We start from the raw sequence: 19,298 nt of genomic DNA, 5'->3' as shown, positions 1-19,298 counted from the left end.
AGTTCAAATTACCCTAATAAAGGTTACAGGAAGCAAAGATCAGATGATTATAGATGCGTATACATGTACGGGTAGCCTCCTGATGATTTCGAAAGACATAAGTTTGAGACGATAAGGAAACATTTTCTAGATGGGAGCCGGTTGCGGAGATAGCGTGTGATCACTACAGATGATATTTAATAGATGTCACATCTTCTTATACAACATACTGGACTTCGTCAGATCGATCACTGAATGAACCCGTCCTAAGTCGCTTTCATCGCTGTTAAAACTCAATCGGCATGTGCAGGACAGATCGAGACCAATATGCCCGTATGGAAGGCGGTATGAGTTACCAGATTCCGGTCAAGCAGCGAATTGTGGATAAATTATGAATAAAGTATTTTTCTCTGGCATCAGTTTCATATCCATTTTGGTGTAGATAATTATCCTGTTTACATACGTTTATCGTCTTATGATGATTCAGGATTTTCACCTTTTTTTTCTTCCATGTTGTCCAATATTGTTCACTTATTACAAAAGACATCCAAATTCCACAGCTTAGCTAAGTTCTGACTGTAGAATATTTAAGGCCTGTGACTTTTCGATTTTGTATTGAACAAACCGATTCACAAGCGACGAGACACCTGAATTCCCTTCGCAATGAGATGTAATCCACGCGGCTTTATCTAGTCGGTAACACCCTAATTATCCTTTGATTACGAAGCAGAATGAATGCTTTATATAAAAGATAACAAGCTAACCGTCGATTACTAATCCAAAAATTAATGCTTTATATAAAGATAACCCAGCTGACCTGTGATTACGAATCCGAATGAATGCTTTATATAAAGATACCGCCATCAAAATTAGGATGATATAACACAAAGTGGAAACAAATTTCCTTACAATCATAGCCTAATGCCGTCATATATGATTGTTTGCCTTATTCGCTCCACCATCCCAGTAGGGGAAGGCCATATTTCGTTTTAATATGACTTGTCAGACTTTAGCGGTCGACAAGTAATTGGAACCATTGTTTTGGGGTAACGCTGGAACATTAAGGCCCGAGAGAATAATAATAATAATAAAAGTATGTATGTATGTATGTATGTATGTATGTATGTATGTATGTATGTATGTATGTATGTATGTATGTATGCATGCATGCATGCATGTATGCATGCATGCATGCATGCTTGCATGCATGTATGTATGTATGTATGTATGTATGTATGTATGTATGTGTTGGTAACTTCTATATGTAATTGTTCGTCGTATCGTCAAAACAGTGGTGGTGGTAGTAGTAGTAGTAGTAAACAGATGATTGTGAGCTAGCTAGACGGCTCCAGTGTCTCGATGCTTGTGGTCGCGGGTTCGAACCCAGCAGAATCATACAATTGGTTTATAAAAATGATACTTAGCAGCTGCCTCTCACTAGCACCTGCTACATGTCTGCGGCGTGATGCCCCAGTGCTAAACGTCACATATAATCTGCCACACTGCTGACATCGTAGCGATATGACTAAAATCTATAAATCTACATTAAAATTCCCCAACCCAAAACACACTCCCCTGAGCTACCTACCTGTATAACTAACTTGACGGAAACCTAGACTTAGGAAACTACTATTACACACTGATACTTGCATTCCAGCCCTACACATTTCCGTTATTATTTGAATGTATTTATTTTTCAGATTTATTCTCTCTAGCAGCCATGTTATTTGCTCAAGTAAACCCGAAGAAGGAGATAGGCATGTTGTAACTAAATCAGCTGAATATCCATTGTAGTATTTGTCTACACACGCCAATAGCTTGCCAGATAAGGTCAACACTTAATAACATGGCTTGTTGTCATGCAATGATTGGTTGGTTTTGTGTATGATAACAAGAATTTGCTTGGAGACAAGTACATTCATTATAGGCAATACCGAAGGTGAACTTCGGAAAGTTGTATTTTAAGGGATTTATAGATATTCTGTAAGTATTAGTCTACTATTTATTTTTATGAAACATTAATTTATATTGAGTCAATGCATGAAAATGGAATAACGTTGCATTGAATGTGCAGAGTCCTACATTTACTCAAATTAAGGTCACTGACACTAGTCTCTCCGAGAGTTGTTCAGTTAATGATACATCATAAATTGAATTCACATCGCAGAGTTTTTAAGTTTTCAAACATATGTTATTGATGATACAGAGAGTTTTACAGTCTCAGTGAGTCAGATGTTCACATAGAAAATCCCGGTTGACTCACACGTAGGTTATTTAATGCACGAAAGAGTTGTTTATTTTTAGTGAGTGCGATTATAAGGTAAAAATATCATGTGCACGTCATTTCCTGTGACTATGAGGTCAATAAGAGTAGATGAAGATTCTTTAAAAGAAATCATTACTGGTAATTACACGGATTGCTAACCTCCACTATTATTATTCTCACCACTAACACCCCGTCTACATTATTTATATACATCACTAACTCTACATCTACACTAATTACACACACCACTAACTCCCCCAGACTATTTACACACTCCACTAACTCTCCATCTACATTATTTACACACACCACTAACTATCTACACTATTTACACACTCCACTAACTCTCCATCTACATTATTTACACACACCACTAACAACCCATCTACACTATTTACAGGCCCCACTGACACTCCATATACAATATTTACACACACCAATTACTCCCCCTCTACACTATTTACACACTCCACTGACTCTCATATATACTATCTAGACACCACTAACGCCCCCTCTAGCCTATTTACACTCTCCACTACCTCTCCATCTACATTATTTACACACAGCACTGACTCTCCATCTACACTATTTACACACTCCACTAATTATCCATCTACACTATTTACACACAGTTTTAATTCCCCATCTACACTACTTACACACATCAATATCTCCCCATCAAGACTATTTAAACTCACGACTAACTCCGCTCTACACTATTTACAAACTCCACAAACTCTCCATCTACATTATTTACACACATCACTCACTCCCCCTCGACACTATATGCACACTCCACTAAATCTCCATCTACACTATTCCCAAACACAACTAATTATCCATCTACACTATTTAAATACACCACTAACTCTCCATCTACACTATTTACACACCACACGAACTCCCCAACTACGTTATTTACACACTCCACGAACTCTTCACCTACACCACTTGCACACACCTCTAACTCTCCATCTACACTATTTACACACACAACTATCTCCCCAGCTACATCATTTACACATATCACTAACTTCCCATCTTAACCATTGACACACATCACTAAATCCCCATCAGCACTATTTACACACATCACTAACTCCCCCTCTACACTATTTACACACTCCACAAACTCTCCATCTACACTATTTGCACACGCCACTAACTTCCCATCTATACTATTTACACACACCACTTACTCCCAATCTACACTATTTGCACACACTACTAACCCACCATCTACATTATTTACACTCTCCAAAAACTCTCCATGTACACTATTTACACACCCCACTAACTCTCTATCTACATTATTTACACACACAATTAACCCCCTCTACACTATTACACACTCCACTAACTTTCCATCTACACTATTTACACACACCACTAACTCCCTATCTACACTATTTACACACTCCACTAACTATCCATCTACAATATTTACACACACCACTAACTACCCGTCTACAATATTTATACACTCCACTAAATCTCCTTCTACATTATTTGCACACATTACTAACTCCACATTTGCACTATTTATATACACCACTACCCCCCCTTCTACACTATTTACACACTCCACTAACTTTCCATATACATTATTTACACACACCACTAACTCCCCATTTACACTATTTACAGATACCACTAACTCCCCATCCACACTATTTACACACACGACTATAAAGTGCCACACTTCAGGCATCGTAGCGATATGACTGAAAAGTTGCTAAAGCTACTTTAACAATCCAAATCACACACACACAGACACACACACACAGACACACACACCATTAGCTCCGTATTCATTGTATTTACACATCTCACTAACTCTTCATCTACATCATTTAAACCCACCGCTAATTAACTCATATAATTTAGTATTTACCTAAAAACTGATCTCCCCATCCACATTATTTACCCCCACCAGCTCCAAATATCTAGCATTTTCCCACCTCTAACTACGCATCTACAGTATAGGTACCCACCATTAACTCCATATTCATTGTATTTACAGATCCCACTAACTCCTCAACTACATCATTTACACCCACCGCTAATTAACTCATATAATTTGGTATTTACCTATAAAACTGATCTCCCCATCCACATCATTTACCCCCACTAACTCCAAATATCTAGCATTTTCCCACCTCTAATTCTCCGTCTACAGTATTTATACTCACCAATAACTCCACACCTACATTATTAACACTAAGCAATAACTCCCCAAACACAAAGGCACAATGCTTCCTTCAGTCATTGTAACCATTAGCTACTCTAATATGTACCAGATCATCTAGATCCCACAACAACTTTAAGATCACACAAAACCACCGAGATCACACTACACCTCTAAAATCACACAACACCGCTAAGATTACACAACACCTCTAAGATCACATACCACCTCTAAGATCATAGTCCACCTATAAGATCACATAAAACAACTAAGATCACTCAACACCTCTAGGGTCACACAACACCACTAAGATCACACAACACCTCTAAGATCACCCACCAACTCTAAGACCACATAAAATTACTAAGATCACACAAAACTACTAAGATCACATAACACCTATACGATGGCACAAGACCTCTAAGATCACACAAAACTACTAAAATCACACAACTACCCTAAAATCACACAAAACAACTAGAATCACATAACACCTCTAGGATCACATAAAAACTTTAAGATCAGACAACACCTCTATGATGGTACAAGATCACTAAGATCACACAACACCTCTACGTTCACACAAATCCACTAAGATCACACAACACCTCTACGGTAACACAAAACCATTAAGATCACACAACACCTCTAAGATCACACAACACCTTTAAGACGGTACAAGATCAATAACAAGACCAAAAACCTCAAAAATCGAAGAAAACCACTAAAACCACGCAATACCTCCACGATCACAGAAAACCATTAAGATCACACAACACTTCTAAGATCGCACAACACCTCTAAGATCACACAACACCTATAAGATCACACAAAATTAATAAGATCACACAACACCTATAAGATGGCACAAGATCACAGATCACACTCTAAGATCACGCAACACCTCTAAGATCACAAAGCACCTTTAAGATCACACAAAACCACTAAGATCATACAACACCTATAAGATCACACAAAACCACTAAGATTGCACAACACCCCTAAGATCACAAGAAACCACTAGATCACAGTACACCTCTAATATTACACAACACATCTAAGAGATAGCACACGATCACTAATATCACATGCCACTTCTAAGGTCACACAAAACCACTAAGATTACACAACACCACTAAGATGACACAATATCATTAATATCATAAACACTAAGATGACTAGGGTACTTAAAGATGATTACATTTTGCGTGTAAAAAAGAGAGTTGATGTAATTGCAGCTTTGATAAGCCCTTTGAACACCAAAATGTTTACGCGATTTCATTTTTATAGATATTTCATTTTACAAGCATGTTGATATCTGTACAATAAGTCATAACTAAATATTAGTTATTTATATTACATTGATACGGCTAGAATATTCCTGTCTATATTTTGCAGCCCAGTCATCGTGTCTACATTGTGTTAGGTTGAAAACTCATTTCAGTTGGAGTCAATAACCCTGAAGCACAATCATTTGAAAAGAGAAAATGGCAACAGGAGGAGAGGAAAAAGTTGGTTACAGTCTTGTCAAAGTTCGGACTTTGACACTAAAAAACGGTAAGTGATCTATAAGATACATATAAAATCAAGTGGAGTTTGTCAATTAATATTTTCATACTCTGCATACGGATACTTGTACTATATTCATTACATGGTGGGAAATGTCAGTGTCTATTTTATACTCATTTGTTTCCTAAGGTCTGACATACCTAATGGAGTCTTCTTGGCATCCGTCCGTCTACGAGAGACGATGGCATAGCTCCAAAGTACGCTTTTGCTTATCCTTCTTTTTAGCTCTCTTTTCAGCTTGCTTTATTCTTCTCTTTTCCTCTGCGTTTTGAACTCCCTGCCTGACAGCTAGACGCCAGCTGGAACGGTTGTTTGCACAGCTCTCCCAGTCGTTGACATTGATGTTTGCTGTCTTCATATCCTTCTTGCAAACATCTTTGTAGCGCAGGTGTGGTCGTCCAGTTGGTCGTGCACCTTCTGCTAACTCCCCATATAACAGGTCCTTGGGAATGCGACCTGGGTCCATTCTCTTGACATGGCCGAGCCAGCGAAGGCGCCTCTCGCTGAGTATGGAGAACATGCTGTTCATGTTGGCGCGTTCTAGAACCTCTGTGTTGGGTACTTTGTCCTGCCACTGGATGTGCAGAATGCGCCGCAGACATCTCAGGTGGAAGCTGTTGAGTTTCCTCTCGTGTCTTGCATAGGTGGTCCATATTTCGCTGCTGTAGAGAAGTGAGCTGAGCACGCACGCTTGGTAGACACGCAGTTTGGTCTTCTCTGTGAGGTTGGGGTTGTTCCAGACCCTCTGGTTAAGTCTGGCCATCACTGCTGCTGCCTTGGCAATCTTGCCGCCCACCTCAGAATCAATGGAGAGTGAGCTGGAGATGTTAGACCCGAGGTATGTGAAGTTCTCGACAACTTCCAAATTGTACCCATCGATGGAGACAGAGGGAGGGGAGTCTGTGTCCTGTGCCATGACATTTGTTTTCTTCAAACTGATGGTCAGTCCAAATTCCTTACATGCATGGGAGAGGCAGCATACCAGCTGCTGGAGTCCATCTTCCGTGTGTGATGTCAAGGCTGCATCGTCGGCAAAGAGCAATTCACGAATGAGTACCTCTGTGACTTTAGTCTTAGCACGGAGACGGGCGATGTTGAACAGCTTGCCGTCAGCCCTGGTATGGATGTACACTCCCTCGCTGCAGTCCTTGAATGCGTACTGGAGAAGCATGGAGAAGAAGATGGCAAAGAGCGTCGGTGCAAGGACACAGCCTTGTTTGACTCCGCTAACGACTGGGAATGCTTCAGATGTTGCGCCATTGAAGCACACTGTGCTGTGCATGTTCTCGTGGAACGACATAATGACAGCAAGCAGACGTGGGGGGCAGCCGATCTTCTGTAATAGTCTGAAGAGTCCACTCCGACTAACCATGTCAAACGCCTTCGTCAGGTCTATGAAGGCAATGTAGAGGGGCATCTGCTGCTCGCGACACTTCTCCTGCAGCTGACGTAGTGAGAAGATCATGTCTACAGTTGACCTGCCGGCTCGAAATCCACACTGGGATTCTGGGGAGACGCGGGAGGCTAGGATCTGCAAGCGTGCCAAGGCAACACGGGCGAAGGCCTTTCCGACGATGCTGAGGAGGGAGATGCCCCGATAGTTGTTGCAGTCGCTACGGTCTCCTTTGTTTTTGTACAAAGTGACGATGTTGGCATCACGCATGTCCTGTGGGATGTATCCCTGTTCCCAGCAAAGGCAGAGGAGTGTGTGTAGGGGCTGGAGCAGTGCTGGTTTTCCGCTCTTGAGGACTTCAGGCGGAATGCCGTCGCTTCCAGGAGCCTTCCCACAGGCAAGGCAATCGATGGCTTTTCCGAGCTCTTCCAGGGTGGGCTGTGTGTCTAGCTCCTCCATGACAGGCAGGTCTGGAATGGCGTCCAGGGCAGTTCCATTGACCTTGTTTTGGGTTGCATATAGCTCAAGATAGTGCTCAACCCATCGCTGAAGTTGTTTCCCCTGGTCTGTGATGACTTCGCCCGTCTTGGACTTGAGGGGGGCGGTCTTGTAGCTGGGGGGCCTGTCGCTTTTTTGATACCCTCATACATTCCTCTTGTATCCCCGGTGTCAGCAGCTGTCTGTATACTGTTGCAAAGGTTCAGCCAGTAGGTGTTGGCACAGCGGCGGGCGGTCTTCTGGGCGTTATTCCTTGCAATCCTGAGGGCTTGTAGTGTTCTGGGGCTAGGTGCAGCCTTGTATGCCAGAAGGGCTTTCCTCTTTGCCTCAGTCACGGGTTCCATCTCCTCCCAGTTTGCCTCATACCAGTCGATATTCTTTCGCTCCCTCTTCCCGTAAGCTGTGATGGCTGATTTGTACACAGAGTCACGGATATGGGACCACTTGGAATCAATGGTGTCATCAGGTGTCACTTTGGTGAGGGCTTCCTTCAGTTTGCTGATGAACTGCTGTGTTTTCTCTGGGTTGCTTGCACAGCAGGTGTTGATACGTGGGTGACCCTTCTTCTTGGCGTGGTGCAGCTTCTTGGGTAATATTCGCACCTTGCTGGCCACGAGGGAATGGTCCGTGTCACAACCGGCACTGTGGTAGCTGCGGGTAAGGAGGACACTGGCCAGTTCTGCACGCCTGGTGATGACGAGGTCTAGCTGGTGCCAGTGGCGTGAACGTGGGTGTCTCCACGACACCTGGTGGATCTCCTTGCATTTGAAGAAAGTGTTTGTCACACATAGGCTGTGGGAGCAGCACATCTCCAGCAGTCGCTGACCATTCTCGTTGATCTTGCCCCTTCCGTAAAAACCGAGACAGGTGGACCAGGCCTCATGGTCAGCTCCCACTCTAGCATTGAAGTCTCCTAGTAAGTAAAGGCTTTCATTGTTGGGGATACTGGATATTGCCTGATCCAGAGCCTCATAAAACTTGTCTTTCTCCTCGTAGGTGGAGTAGAGGGTTGGGGCGTACACACTGAAGATGTTAACCGGGCCTAAGGATGTTGACAGCCGGAGGGCAAGGATTCTCTCAGTACTTGATGATGGAGGTTCAATGAAGGCGATTAGCGTGTTCTTGACGGCAAAGCCTACACCATGCTGCCTAGGTTCATCCAAGGGCTTCCCCTGCCAAAAGAATGTGTAATTGGCTTCCCTGATGGTGCCGCTGTCAGCCAGTTGGGTCTCCTGGAGGCAGGCAATGTCGATGTTCAGTCGGGAGAGTTCTCTGTCAATGACGGCAGTCTTCCGTGCATCGTCGATCTGCTGTAGGTCAGTGGTCAATCCAGGGCACATGGTCCTGATGTTCCAGGTTGCAAAACGAAGAGTTGGAGTCTTTTTATTTCTTCTTTTAGTCTTTCCTGGTGCAGAGTTTTGTGGTCCACTTGTCGAGATGGTTCTCTGAGCTCCACGCACCCAGTGAAGCAGGCAGGCCATGGCGGGCAGCACCTTACTGACTGGGGGCTGCCCAGCTTGAGGCGGGCGGTAGCTGTCCAGTGAGACCTGATGATCTCTCCCACCGTCAGAAGTAACCCCTGGCGCCAAGCTCTACGCCAATCGAGCTTTGACTTAGAACCGGTAAACTGCTACTTCTCGTGTTGTGCCGACGCCGGACGACGACGCTGGAGTGTCCTCTCCAGTGGAGCTATGAAGCCTGGGCAGGGTGGTATGGAGAATCAGCTGTTGCCCATGCAGCAGATCCCCCCTCTCCACGCAGCTGGTGTGCCCAAGGGAACGACGAATGCCGATACAGCTTGGCACCAACGGCGTCGCAGGAGTTGCCGGAATGACGTTGAAGTCAATGTCATACCGCCTTAGGGACTCCATCTCCGGATTTTCTGTCGGGGTTTACTCCCTTAGCCTTTCCCATGAGTGGGTATAGCCACAAGGCAGCAGAGGTTTGGAATCGGAGTTTTCCTTCTCCTAGATGAGCTACCATCCAAGGTTTACGAGTCCCATCTACCCGAAGCAACTGGTTTTAAGGCGCCAGTGGGCCGCCTTCACCCCTTCTCCTGTTAGTAGAAAACATGGTCTGCCGGGCTTCAAATCTAAGCCACTCGCGAAGGCCAGGAGCTGGATTTTAGTTGACAGAGGCAGTAGGAGACGCAGGCCGTATGGGGCATTTTGGAGGATTGGGGCGCTTGTCTTCCAGTCCCACCCCGGGCAATGTCAACCTTTTACCGAGCTTAAAGAAGTATTTACCTTTATGTACAGCGCCAAAATATCTGCCCTGTAGAGAGGTATTAGATTAATGGAGTATGACGGTTAATAATTTCATATTTTCATTGTCTTTGCTACTTAAATCTGGCATATGTAATATAATATGACAGTTAATAATTTGATATTTTCATAGTCTTTGTTACTTAATTCTGGTATATGTAATATATTATGACAATTAATAATTTCATATTTTATAGTCTTTGTTACATAAATCTGGCATATTTATTCGAGTATTTCAGTGAATACTTTGAATTTCGACCTTAGTTTCATATTCTATTTTTACCTAATGTCGGGCATACTTAATAGAAGATGTCAGTAAATATTTTCATACTCTGCATACAGATACTTTTAATACAAATATTAGAAAGGAAAGACAGGAATGACCGTGTGTACTAGCAATACAACAGCCAGTGGGAAACACATCAGAGTTGGCTAAGCCTAAATATGGAATTACTAAGTAACCTTAAAACTATAATGTAAAACCATGAGCTCAGGTTTTGGTAATTTGATGTTCCAACTGGCTTCAATGCAAGTCTTTTCATCGGTTATGCGTGTAAGCTTTCACCATGACACCTATTATAATGGCTTTCTGTAAGATGACATAGTCTGGTGGTTATACATACACATATAAAAGAGATTATTAACTGAATATACTCTATTTGTTCAGTGTAGCGTGTGGCTACATAATGTGTATTCATATGCAACATCAACCGACCGATAGCGGTTGTGACTGCTTGATGACAGGTATGAACATGTTCCTGTCACTGTTGGCATTTAATCTTACCACCGCAGTGCTAGGTTTCGTTTTTACCGAGCTTAAAGAAGTATTTACCTTTATGTACAGCGCCAAAATATCTGCCCTGTAGAGAGGTATTAGATTTTTGTAAGAAAAGGGTCAACTATCTTTGTATTCTTTTTCTCGCACGGACGATGTTCAGACTACCTTTCTTGGGATGCTCTCGATCTAGAAGCTGTTCTTACGTAGTATAGATATTATGAACACAATGAAGACTGAGGTAACGATGACGACGATTTTGTTGATAAAGCATTCCAAACATATGTGTTGTTTGTCTGTGGCACAAAGTAGATTAAAGAAAACATGCAGATGTTATGCATGCGCGTTATTAAAAGATTGGAAATTAGACATCACAAGAATAAAACTTTGCATTTGTATGTTTTCAACTAACAAACATCTAAACCAAAGAGTCTCATTTTGTTCATATTTGAGTAGAATTACGTTGAGGAATAATGTTCTAGTTTAAGGTCTCCAAGAACATGTCGTGCATACAATAAGTCCTGTCATCCAAATCCAGTATAATTTAGTCTATAGTCTACTTTGTTGGCATACATCTCAAAATTGTATTGTTATTAATATTTGTATCTATCACAAACATGTGTCCGCAAGATGGCAACATAAGAGTGCATTGATCGTGTAATCATATGAGGTGCCGTTTTATTATTGAATGCTGTATAATACATTCGGTGTATGATATACATAGTCTCGTGTATGATAGCATAACTTCAAATTCATTAAATTATTATTCCTTTCAATTTATTGTTTTATTAAATTAGATGCATATCTTAAATTTGTCTAATGAATGATTTACATTCCGTCCGAACTGAGTGAAACGTGTTGGATATAGGCGATATTTCCCAATATTAAAAAGAGAATTCAGGTGTGAAGAAAAAACTCGCGACTAAAACTTAAATTTGGGAATTTCATGTACACTAATTAAGATTTTATACTCGTCAAATATCAACTACAAATTCAGTTAATTGATATAATATCACAAGATAAATATAATATCATAAAATAAGGAAAAAGGGTAAAATGGCGCCTCATACTACTAGGTCTAATATGATTCGATGATCAAAATATTTAGACTTATATATGAATATCATAAAATCATATGTTGTATCCGCCATATTACGTATTGTTATTTTGAAATTTGTAGGAGTTAGCGATTTAATACTCACCCGATTCGTACAACCATCAACCAGGGTTACAAACCTTCAATGTGGACTGGTCAAGCACACTCTTGAGTCGTGCAATCCGAGGTTCATAAACGCATTTAACACCTTGACCTCCAGCCAGTTTGATGTCGGTTGGACCACAGAAGTCTGCGTTTTATCGTCAGCCAGAACGTCAGACTCCTGTAGTTTGACCATATTACACACACACATACACGCACGCACACACACACGCGCACACACGTGCATGTGCAAGTTATTGTTTATTAAATTATGATCCGCCTATGGCATTTATAAACATTGTTTCGACCCTGTCATAAATTCTATAGATCAGTCATGAATTTTCATTGATCACTGATTAGTCACTAGTGACGTAAGAAAATAACGATACAAATATTAAGAATTTCCACCCACCCACCTCATTCATAAAAGACAGTACGCAGCAATCTGGAGTGAGAGAGAAAACGTATTTGGGCTTGATGAAACCCTTGAAACTGAACCTTAACCATGTAGCCCTCGATAACGTGGATAGTTGTAATGGTATGTGTATACTATCCATGGGATTTATCTACAGTGTTCATAATATCACTGATACAAATTCGCAATAATCTGAAGAAATTATAAGGTAATTTTCTTGTTTATAAGGCATACACACACACATTGCAATTTATTTAATGCTTGTTTTTGTTTCTGTTGTTTTTTCTTAAACCTATAATTAGGTTGTTAAAACAAAATTATTTTTAAATATCAAAATATCCGAAAGGTGCCCCCTACCTACTGTCTCTGTTTTGGTTGGTCAGTTAAGTTCGGGGGGGGGGACCAGACAGATGTCCCCTCCATTCCCCCAAAATATAAAAAGTATTTTATGTTTGTATATTTACCTTCAGATATGTTGTGTGTTTTGTTTAAAAAGAATTTTGTTATCGAAAATTTTAGTTTTAATGTGTGATAGGTTATTTATTTTTCCCTAGTGTTATCTATGGGGTTGTTTGTCCAAGCCTGGTTTTATTCACCTTGCTCGGGGTCCCTTCCCTGAAAATTTTGTGACCTTTTCTAGAGGTCCCCTAAGTCTCAGTGTTTGCTATTTATGTTAATGCTATATTGTGTGTATGCTATATGTTCTGCATGTTTGAGACAGCAAGTGTAAGTCAGAATTTTTCCCCAGTTGTCTTATTTCAAATCTTTGGATATAGAATCCATTTTAATATATTTTGTATTATTTATCCCTTAATTTATATTCAGTTTAAAATTTTAGAGATCGGAACGGTGTGCTATATTACTTTAAGAAAAAATAAATTTCTATTGTTTTATTCGAGTGCTAATCTGTGTCGTTCCTCGTATATATTCTTTAAATATATAGGCAGGCTGTGCTCGATTCAAGGTCCACACTTCTTGATTCTCCTTGTATTTCTCCTGATTAGAGTTAGGCCTCCATTAATAATTTAAAGTATTTCTTAGAAATTTTCAAAATTGTTTAAGACACTACAAGAATGTAGGTCGGTTGACTATACAATGACGGAGCTGTACGGTTAGAGAAGAGGAAGATAGTTAGTGGGAGTAATACTATATATATTTGTGTTTGTGTTTGGTCTGTTTATGTTCTATATGGGGTGTTTTTCCAGGACTCTTTCATGGGCCTGTCCACTTCGCGTATCGCCTTGCGACGTAGCCCCATGATGTCACCGCCTTGTACTTTCGCCATATAGATTCCCTGTGGATTTCCTATAGTTCCTTATTTCTGATAGTAGTTTTTTTTTTGATTTTCCAAAGTATGACATCATAGGAGTCTTTTGAATTTTCAAGTGTTAATTGAAGATTTAATAAGTATGGGTAGCAGCAGAGAGACTGGGCCCACCAACTATTTCGTCCAACAGGACCATCTATCGAAAACTTTTCTGATAGAAGTTCTTATTTCACAAAAATAACCCTTCTATCCAGAAACTATGATGACTAAATCCTCTTTTCTGGCTAGAAGGGTTATTTCGACAAAGATAACTCACTATAAAAAAAATATTTCTTCACGTGGTGACGTCGACGAAAACGTAGAGGGCCCAGTCTCTCTGCTGCTAGCGATGTAAATATTTTAGGATTTCTGTTATGAATTAAAAATTTAAGTTAACAATAATGGCCAACATAGGAGAATCACATTCCGCTAGACTAGCTCGAGAGCGACTAGAAGCAATAAAAAATTTCTTCCTGTACGAGATTCTGTCAGAGAAAAATTACAAGCACGGCAGCAAGCACAAGTTGAATTTGCAACAGGTGTAGAAGAATTATTTAAACCGGTTACAACAGCTACTGAAAAGGCTGCGGTGGTCACAGAAAGAGCTTTACTAGGAGAACCTAAGGATGATATCAAAGAGGAGGAGGAACGAAGAAAGGGTATTCTTCCAGTGTTACAAAAACCCGCTAAACGAGCCAAACAAACAAAAAAGATTTTACGAGATCTTCCAGCTGATATAGCTGTAGCTCAACCTCCATCCGTCGGCGAAGAAATACTTGAAGGTATTGGGCAAATTCGTACTGAACTCGCGTCCAAGCCAATAAAAGAAAATGTTGCAATGATTAAAAAATTTAGAGAAGGGTTTGTCGAAGATATTAGAAATACTACAAGAGAAGAATTGCCCAGAAAAATATTAATTGGTATGTTTAATAAATCTAGTATCTTAAAACCCGGTTTTGAAAACGTGAATGATGATAATTTTATTAAATGGATATATCGCATATATAAAAACAAAAAACAAGACAGAGACGATGATTTAGAATACAGAGGTCTCTTTGAAGAAGTAAAAAGAGTTTATAACGAACAGGTAAAACAACTAGAATTCCCCCAGCAGAAACCTTCTACACCTTTACAACAACAACGGCGGAGGATAATAGATACTGACCTAGTCCCGTTAAGTGAATATGAGGTTGCATCTGAACAAAGTCCACGTCGTCAAAAATCCGAGCCAACTAGGTCGCCGATAATTGGTTTAACAACATCTCCTGAAAGTTTACCGCAAGATGTTTTAGCCCCAAGAATTGTAGAACAACAACCAAAAACCGGATCTGGTCTAGCTGTTTGTCCTGATAATGTTCTCAATGATGTATCACTTCTAGAAGTTCTCATCGGAGGAAAACGTGCCGGAAATAACTCACCGGAAATAATTAATGAAGCGGCTGATATCTGTCAGCGACTATTTCGCGGCGGCATCATGGATTCTCATATCTATCGAGAACTTATTGATGAGCTCATCGACGATTAGACAAATAACTAATTAAATAAAATGATCATACATGACTCTCATCATATGACCCGACAAGAGAGAGTGGTAAATTCGCGATATCCTGTTTACAGTGCATATTATGGAGATGGACTTGGAGATGTTATTCAAGGATTGTTTACAAGAATAACTCCAAAGGCTGGGCCAATTGCAAAACAATTATCGTCAAAAGCTATTGATGTTATTAGAGATAAAACTTCTGGTGTAATCGGTGATGCTGCCAGCAAAGTGTTCACGGCGATCAAGGACAGACTAGCACGATTAATACGCAGAAAGCCTCCGCCGGTAAAATTACCAAGCACTGCGGATATGCCTGCAAATGTTAGCAAAATAATAAATGAAACTGCGAATCAAAAACTAGCGTCACTGATACCTTCCAAAGAAATAAAAAAAAAATATAGCTTCAAGTTTAGCAGCGGGAAGTGGTCTTCGTTTTAGATAATAATGTATTACAATAAGATGTTTCAGCGCATATCCAACGTAGCATTTGATATGGTTAAACCAGTCAGAAAGGATGAATTCTTGCGCGATTATCAATTTTATTCTTATGATGCAAAAACACCTAACGCGCCGGGGAGAATTGAGTTTCAAATTCATGATACAAGTAGATATTTTCTGCCTTGTGAGGCTTTTATTGAAGTCACAGGTAGAATCTTAAAAGCGGATGGTACTGGATACGGAATAGGCGATCGTGTTGGTTTTGTTAATAATGGTGTGACGGCGTTATTTAGCAAAGCCACATACTCGATTGATGGAAAAGATATTGAGTCGTGTTTGGATAATGTTGATGTTGCCACGACAATACTTGGTCTTGCAAGATATTCTGATGATTACACAAGATCAGCTCGTCCAACAATGATGTTTGTAAAGGACACATCTGATCATCCCGAAAATAGAAATGTAACGATGAACGCGGCCGGGAATGCAGTTGCAGCCATGAACGAAAATTTCAACTTGGGTTTTGCTACGCGTCGAGCAATGCTGAACGACGACGAAGAGTTTTCCTGTGCTATTTCACTATCTCGTATTTTTGGATTTTGCAGAAGTGTCCGAAAGGTTATATTTGGTGCCAAACACACAGTAACGCTTGTCAGAAAAAACTCTGATAATGATGCAATATGGCGAGCTGATGGAGTTGATCCTGGTAAAGTAGAGTTAAGAAAACTATATCTGTGGATGCCAACAATGACTCCATCAATCGCTGAAGAACAACGGTTACTTTCTTTTATGGATCAAGGTGGAAAATCGTTGTTATCATGGTTAGCAATGACAACAGATAGTACTTCTATCAATGCTCCTGGACCGTTTACGTGGCAATTGGGATCACAACAGGGAGATCCCGCAGCGCGACATATATTTATCGCGTTTCAGGTAAATTCTAGAATAAATAACCAGGAAGCAAGTCCAATGATATTTGACACACTTGGAGTTACTGAAGTTTCATTAAGAATAAAGGGACATCAAGAACCCGCTGAGGATATCGAACTAAATTTTGAACAAAATGATGTTGCACGGGCATATTATCAATTGATGTCTTATGATGGGCGTGATCAAAACGTTGACACTGGGCTGCCTATATCCCAGCGTGATTTTACAAAGTTGTATCCGATCTATTACTTTTCGTTGGAACACTTGGATTTATTCAGAAAATCTGTCGTTGATATAGTTATTCGGACTCGCCTGGCTCAAGTACCAGCTGCGGTAGTTGGTCCACCAGCAGTTCCTGGAGGTGTTAGAGCAATCGCGGTCATACTTTCCGATAAAGCAATGTTACTTGAAGGTGCTGGCGGTCGAATGAGAGTCATTGATGCACCTGTGGAAAATATGTAGTTTTCCGAAAACACAATTAGATCAACATCGTATTAAATAAAATGTCATACAGTCATGTTAATGTCACACTGACTCCTGGTCAGGTGAAGAAATTACAATCGAAGAACGCGAGCACATGTGGGACATCAATAACACTAAAACACGATCAGCTAGCGGGCGGTCCAAAAAAACTGTCATTGACTAAAACCCAACAAAAAACATTTCAATAAAGCGAAACAAGCAACGACTGGAGTCCGACTTGATCTCTCTCCGGCCGCAGTCAAAGATATCATTAAAACAGGAGGTATATTTCCTCTTCTCGCCGCGATACCAGCACTGATAGCTGCTGCTGCTCCCGCAGTCGCAAAAGCAGCCGCGTTAGGAGCTGTTGGAACCGCTGCTGGAATGGCATTAAAGAAAGCCACTGGGCGAGGATACAAAAAAAGGGATCCGGTCTAAGACTTCCAGGAACTCCGGCGTCATGGTACCCCAAAAAGTTTTAAGTGTTTTGAAAAACGCTAGCGTTTTCACACCGATGTTGAAGCTTCCAGCTTCTACTTTTGATTTGCTTGATGCTGTTAAACAATTACATATAAAGAATTTCAGAGGTGTATTTATGCGAGATCAATTACCAGCACGACCGAATAATCTAGAAACAGGAATTATTAATCTTGATAACAGCGATGGGCCAGGAACTCAGTGGGTTGCTTGCGCGATCGATCCACGTGGAATTATCTATTTTGACTCGTACGGGCTAGCACCGCCAGTTGAGTTTTTCAGGTACGTCCAAAGATTTTCCAACATTCCAGTTTGGCGGTCAACGTTACCAACACAAACACTGATTGATCCTCCGATATGCGGCCGTGAAGTATTAAATGTTCTTGATGCGATCTCGAAATCAGCGAGTCCTCCTCACAAAGTCGTGCATGAATACACCACAGATGTGATTTCCAAATTTAAACAACCCTTTAACTAATAATGGTTGATATTTACGGAAGATCAAGCAGAACCAAGGAAGAAAAAAAAAGGTATTGATTTATCAGCGTATGCGACCAAAGATGAAATTGATGATCTTTTAAATCTATCAGGAGTAGACCCAGATGAGGTTGTTATTTTTCAAGACCGACACGGCAAATTAAGAACCAGTAACATTAAGTGGAATGACATAATTCGCAGAGTTCTTGGAGCTGTCACGGACAACATCGTTGTATTCACTGACAGCGGCAGAATCAGAGATTCGTCGATATCAATTGCAGCTCTCCGAGATGATATGCAAAAACTTGCACTAGCCCGTGTAGCGAAGACCGGTGATACAATGACAGGTGAACTCAGCATGAACGGTAACAAAATAACAGTTTTAAGAGATCCGGAAGGTCCCGAAGATGCCACCAACAAAAATATGTAGACACCATTGACGGTAAACTAGCCACGTTGCGGGCAGAGTATGATGTTCACGTGGGCGCGTTTACAAGACTTCGAAGAAACTTCGCAAAAGCTGATGAGTCCATTGATAAGTTCTTTGGGGTTCCTCCAGTCATCGACATGACACTTTCTGAAATCAAGACCGACATTGACACGATCAAACAAACACAGCAGGATATCGTATCGGGAATTCCTGAGATCGTTAACAAAACCAGTTTGATTAAAGTCCCCATTGGAGTTACCCCCGGGCATATCACCAACATCGTATTCACGGTATCATCGGGATTCGCAACATGGTCCCGACAAAATAATACTATCAAATACACAGCAACAGCCACTGGCGTGTACAGGTTGTCTGTGTTTTCCGCCGCTAAATTTGAAATCTTCACAACGTTTCCATGGCGTCATTCCACCGACAGGTTTTCCGGGGTTGTAACTGTAATACTAAACAGCGGAACCGAAGAAATATTTATACTTGAAGCCGCAGACAAGAAATTAACCGCAACATCTTACTGGTGGTGTTTGGAATTCGTCGCAGAAACACCTCAGTTGGTTACCCTGTGATTTAGTCACAACGTAAATAATAATAAAAATGAAATCAGCATCAACGACAACATTAGGCGCTCAGCAATACCGGTATGATCAGGTACGCGAATGGCAGTCAACGTTGAAA

At 40.9% G+C, this 19,298-nt stretch overlaps 1 protein-coding gene across 1 annotated transcript in view; it reads left to right on the top strand.

Annotated features, from left to right (window-relative positions):
- The first annotated feature begins 1,895 nt into the window (after positions 1 to 1,895).
- Positions 1,896 to 19,298, top strand: part of LOC149772542 (uncharacterized) — a 54,573-nt gene continuing 37,170 nt past the window's right edge. The window contains exons 1-2 of the mRNA XM_089947646.1: positions 1,896 to 1,962; positions 5,832 to 5,990. Coding sequence (XP_089803772.1) covers positions 5,921 to 5,990 — 70 coding nt within the window. The 5' untranslated portion in view covers positions 1,896 to 1,962; positions 5,832 to 5,920. The remainder of the gene's footprint in view (positions 1,963 to 5,831; positions 5,991 to 19,298) is intronic.

The sequence above is a fragment of the Sinohyriopsis cumingii genome, unplaced genomic scaffold (genome assembly GCF_028554795.1).
Source record: "Sinohyriopsis cumingii isolate HCF-2022 unplaced genomic scaffold, ASM2855479v2 utg001397l, whole genome shotgun sequence".
NCBI classification, from domain to species: Eukaryota; Metazoa; Mollusca; class Bivalvia; order Unionida; family Unionidae; genus Sinohyriopsis; species Sinohyriopsis cumingii.
This window is presented reverse-complemented; position numbering and strand designations above follow the sequence as displayed.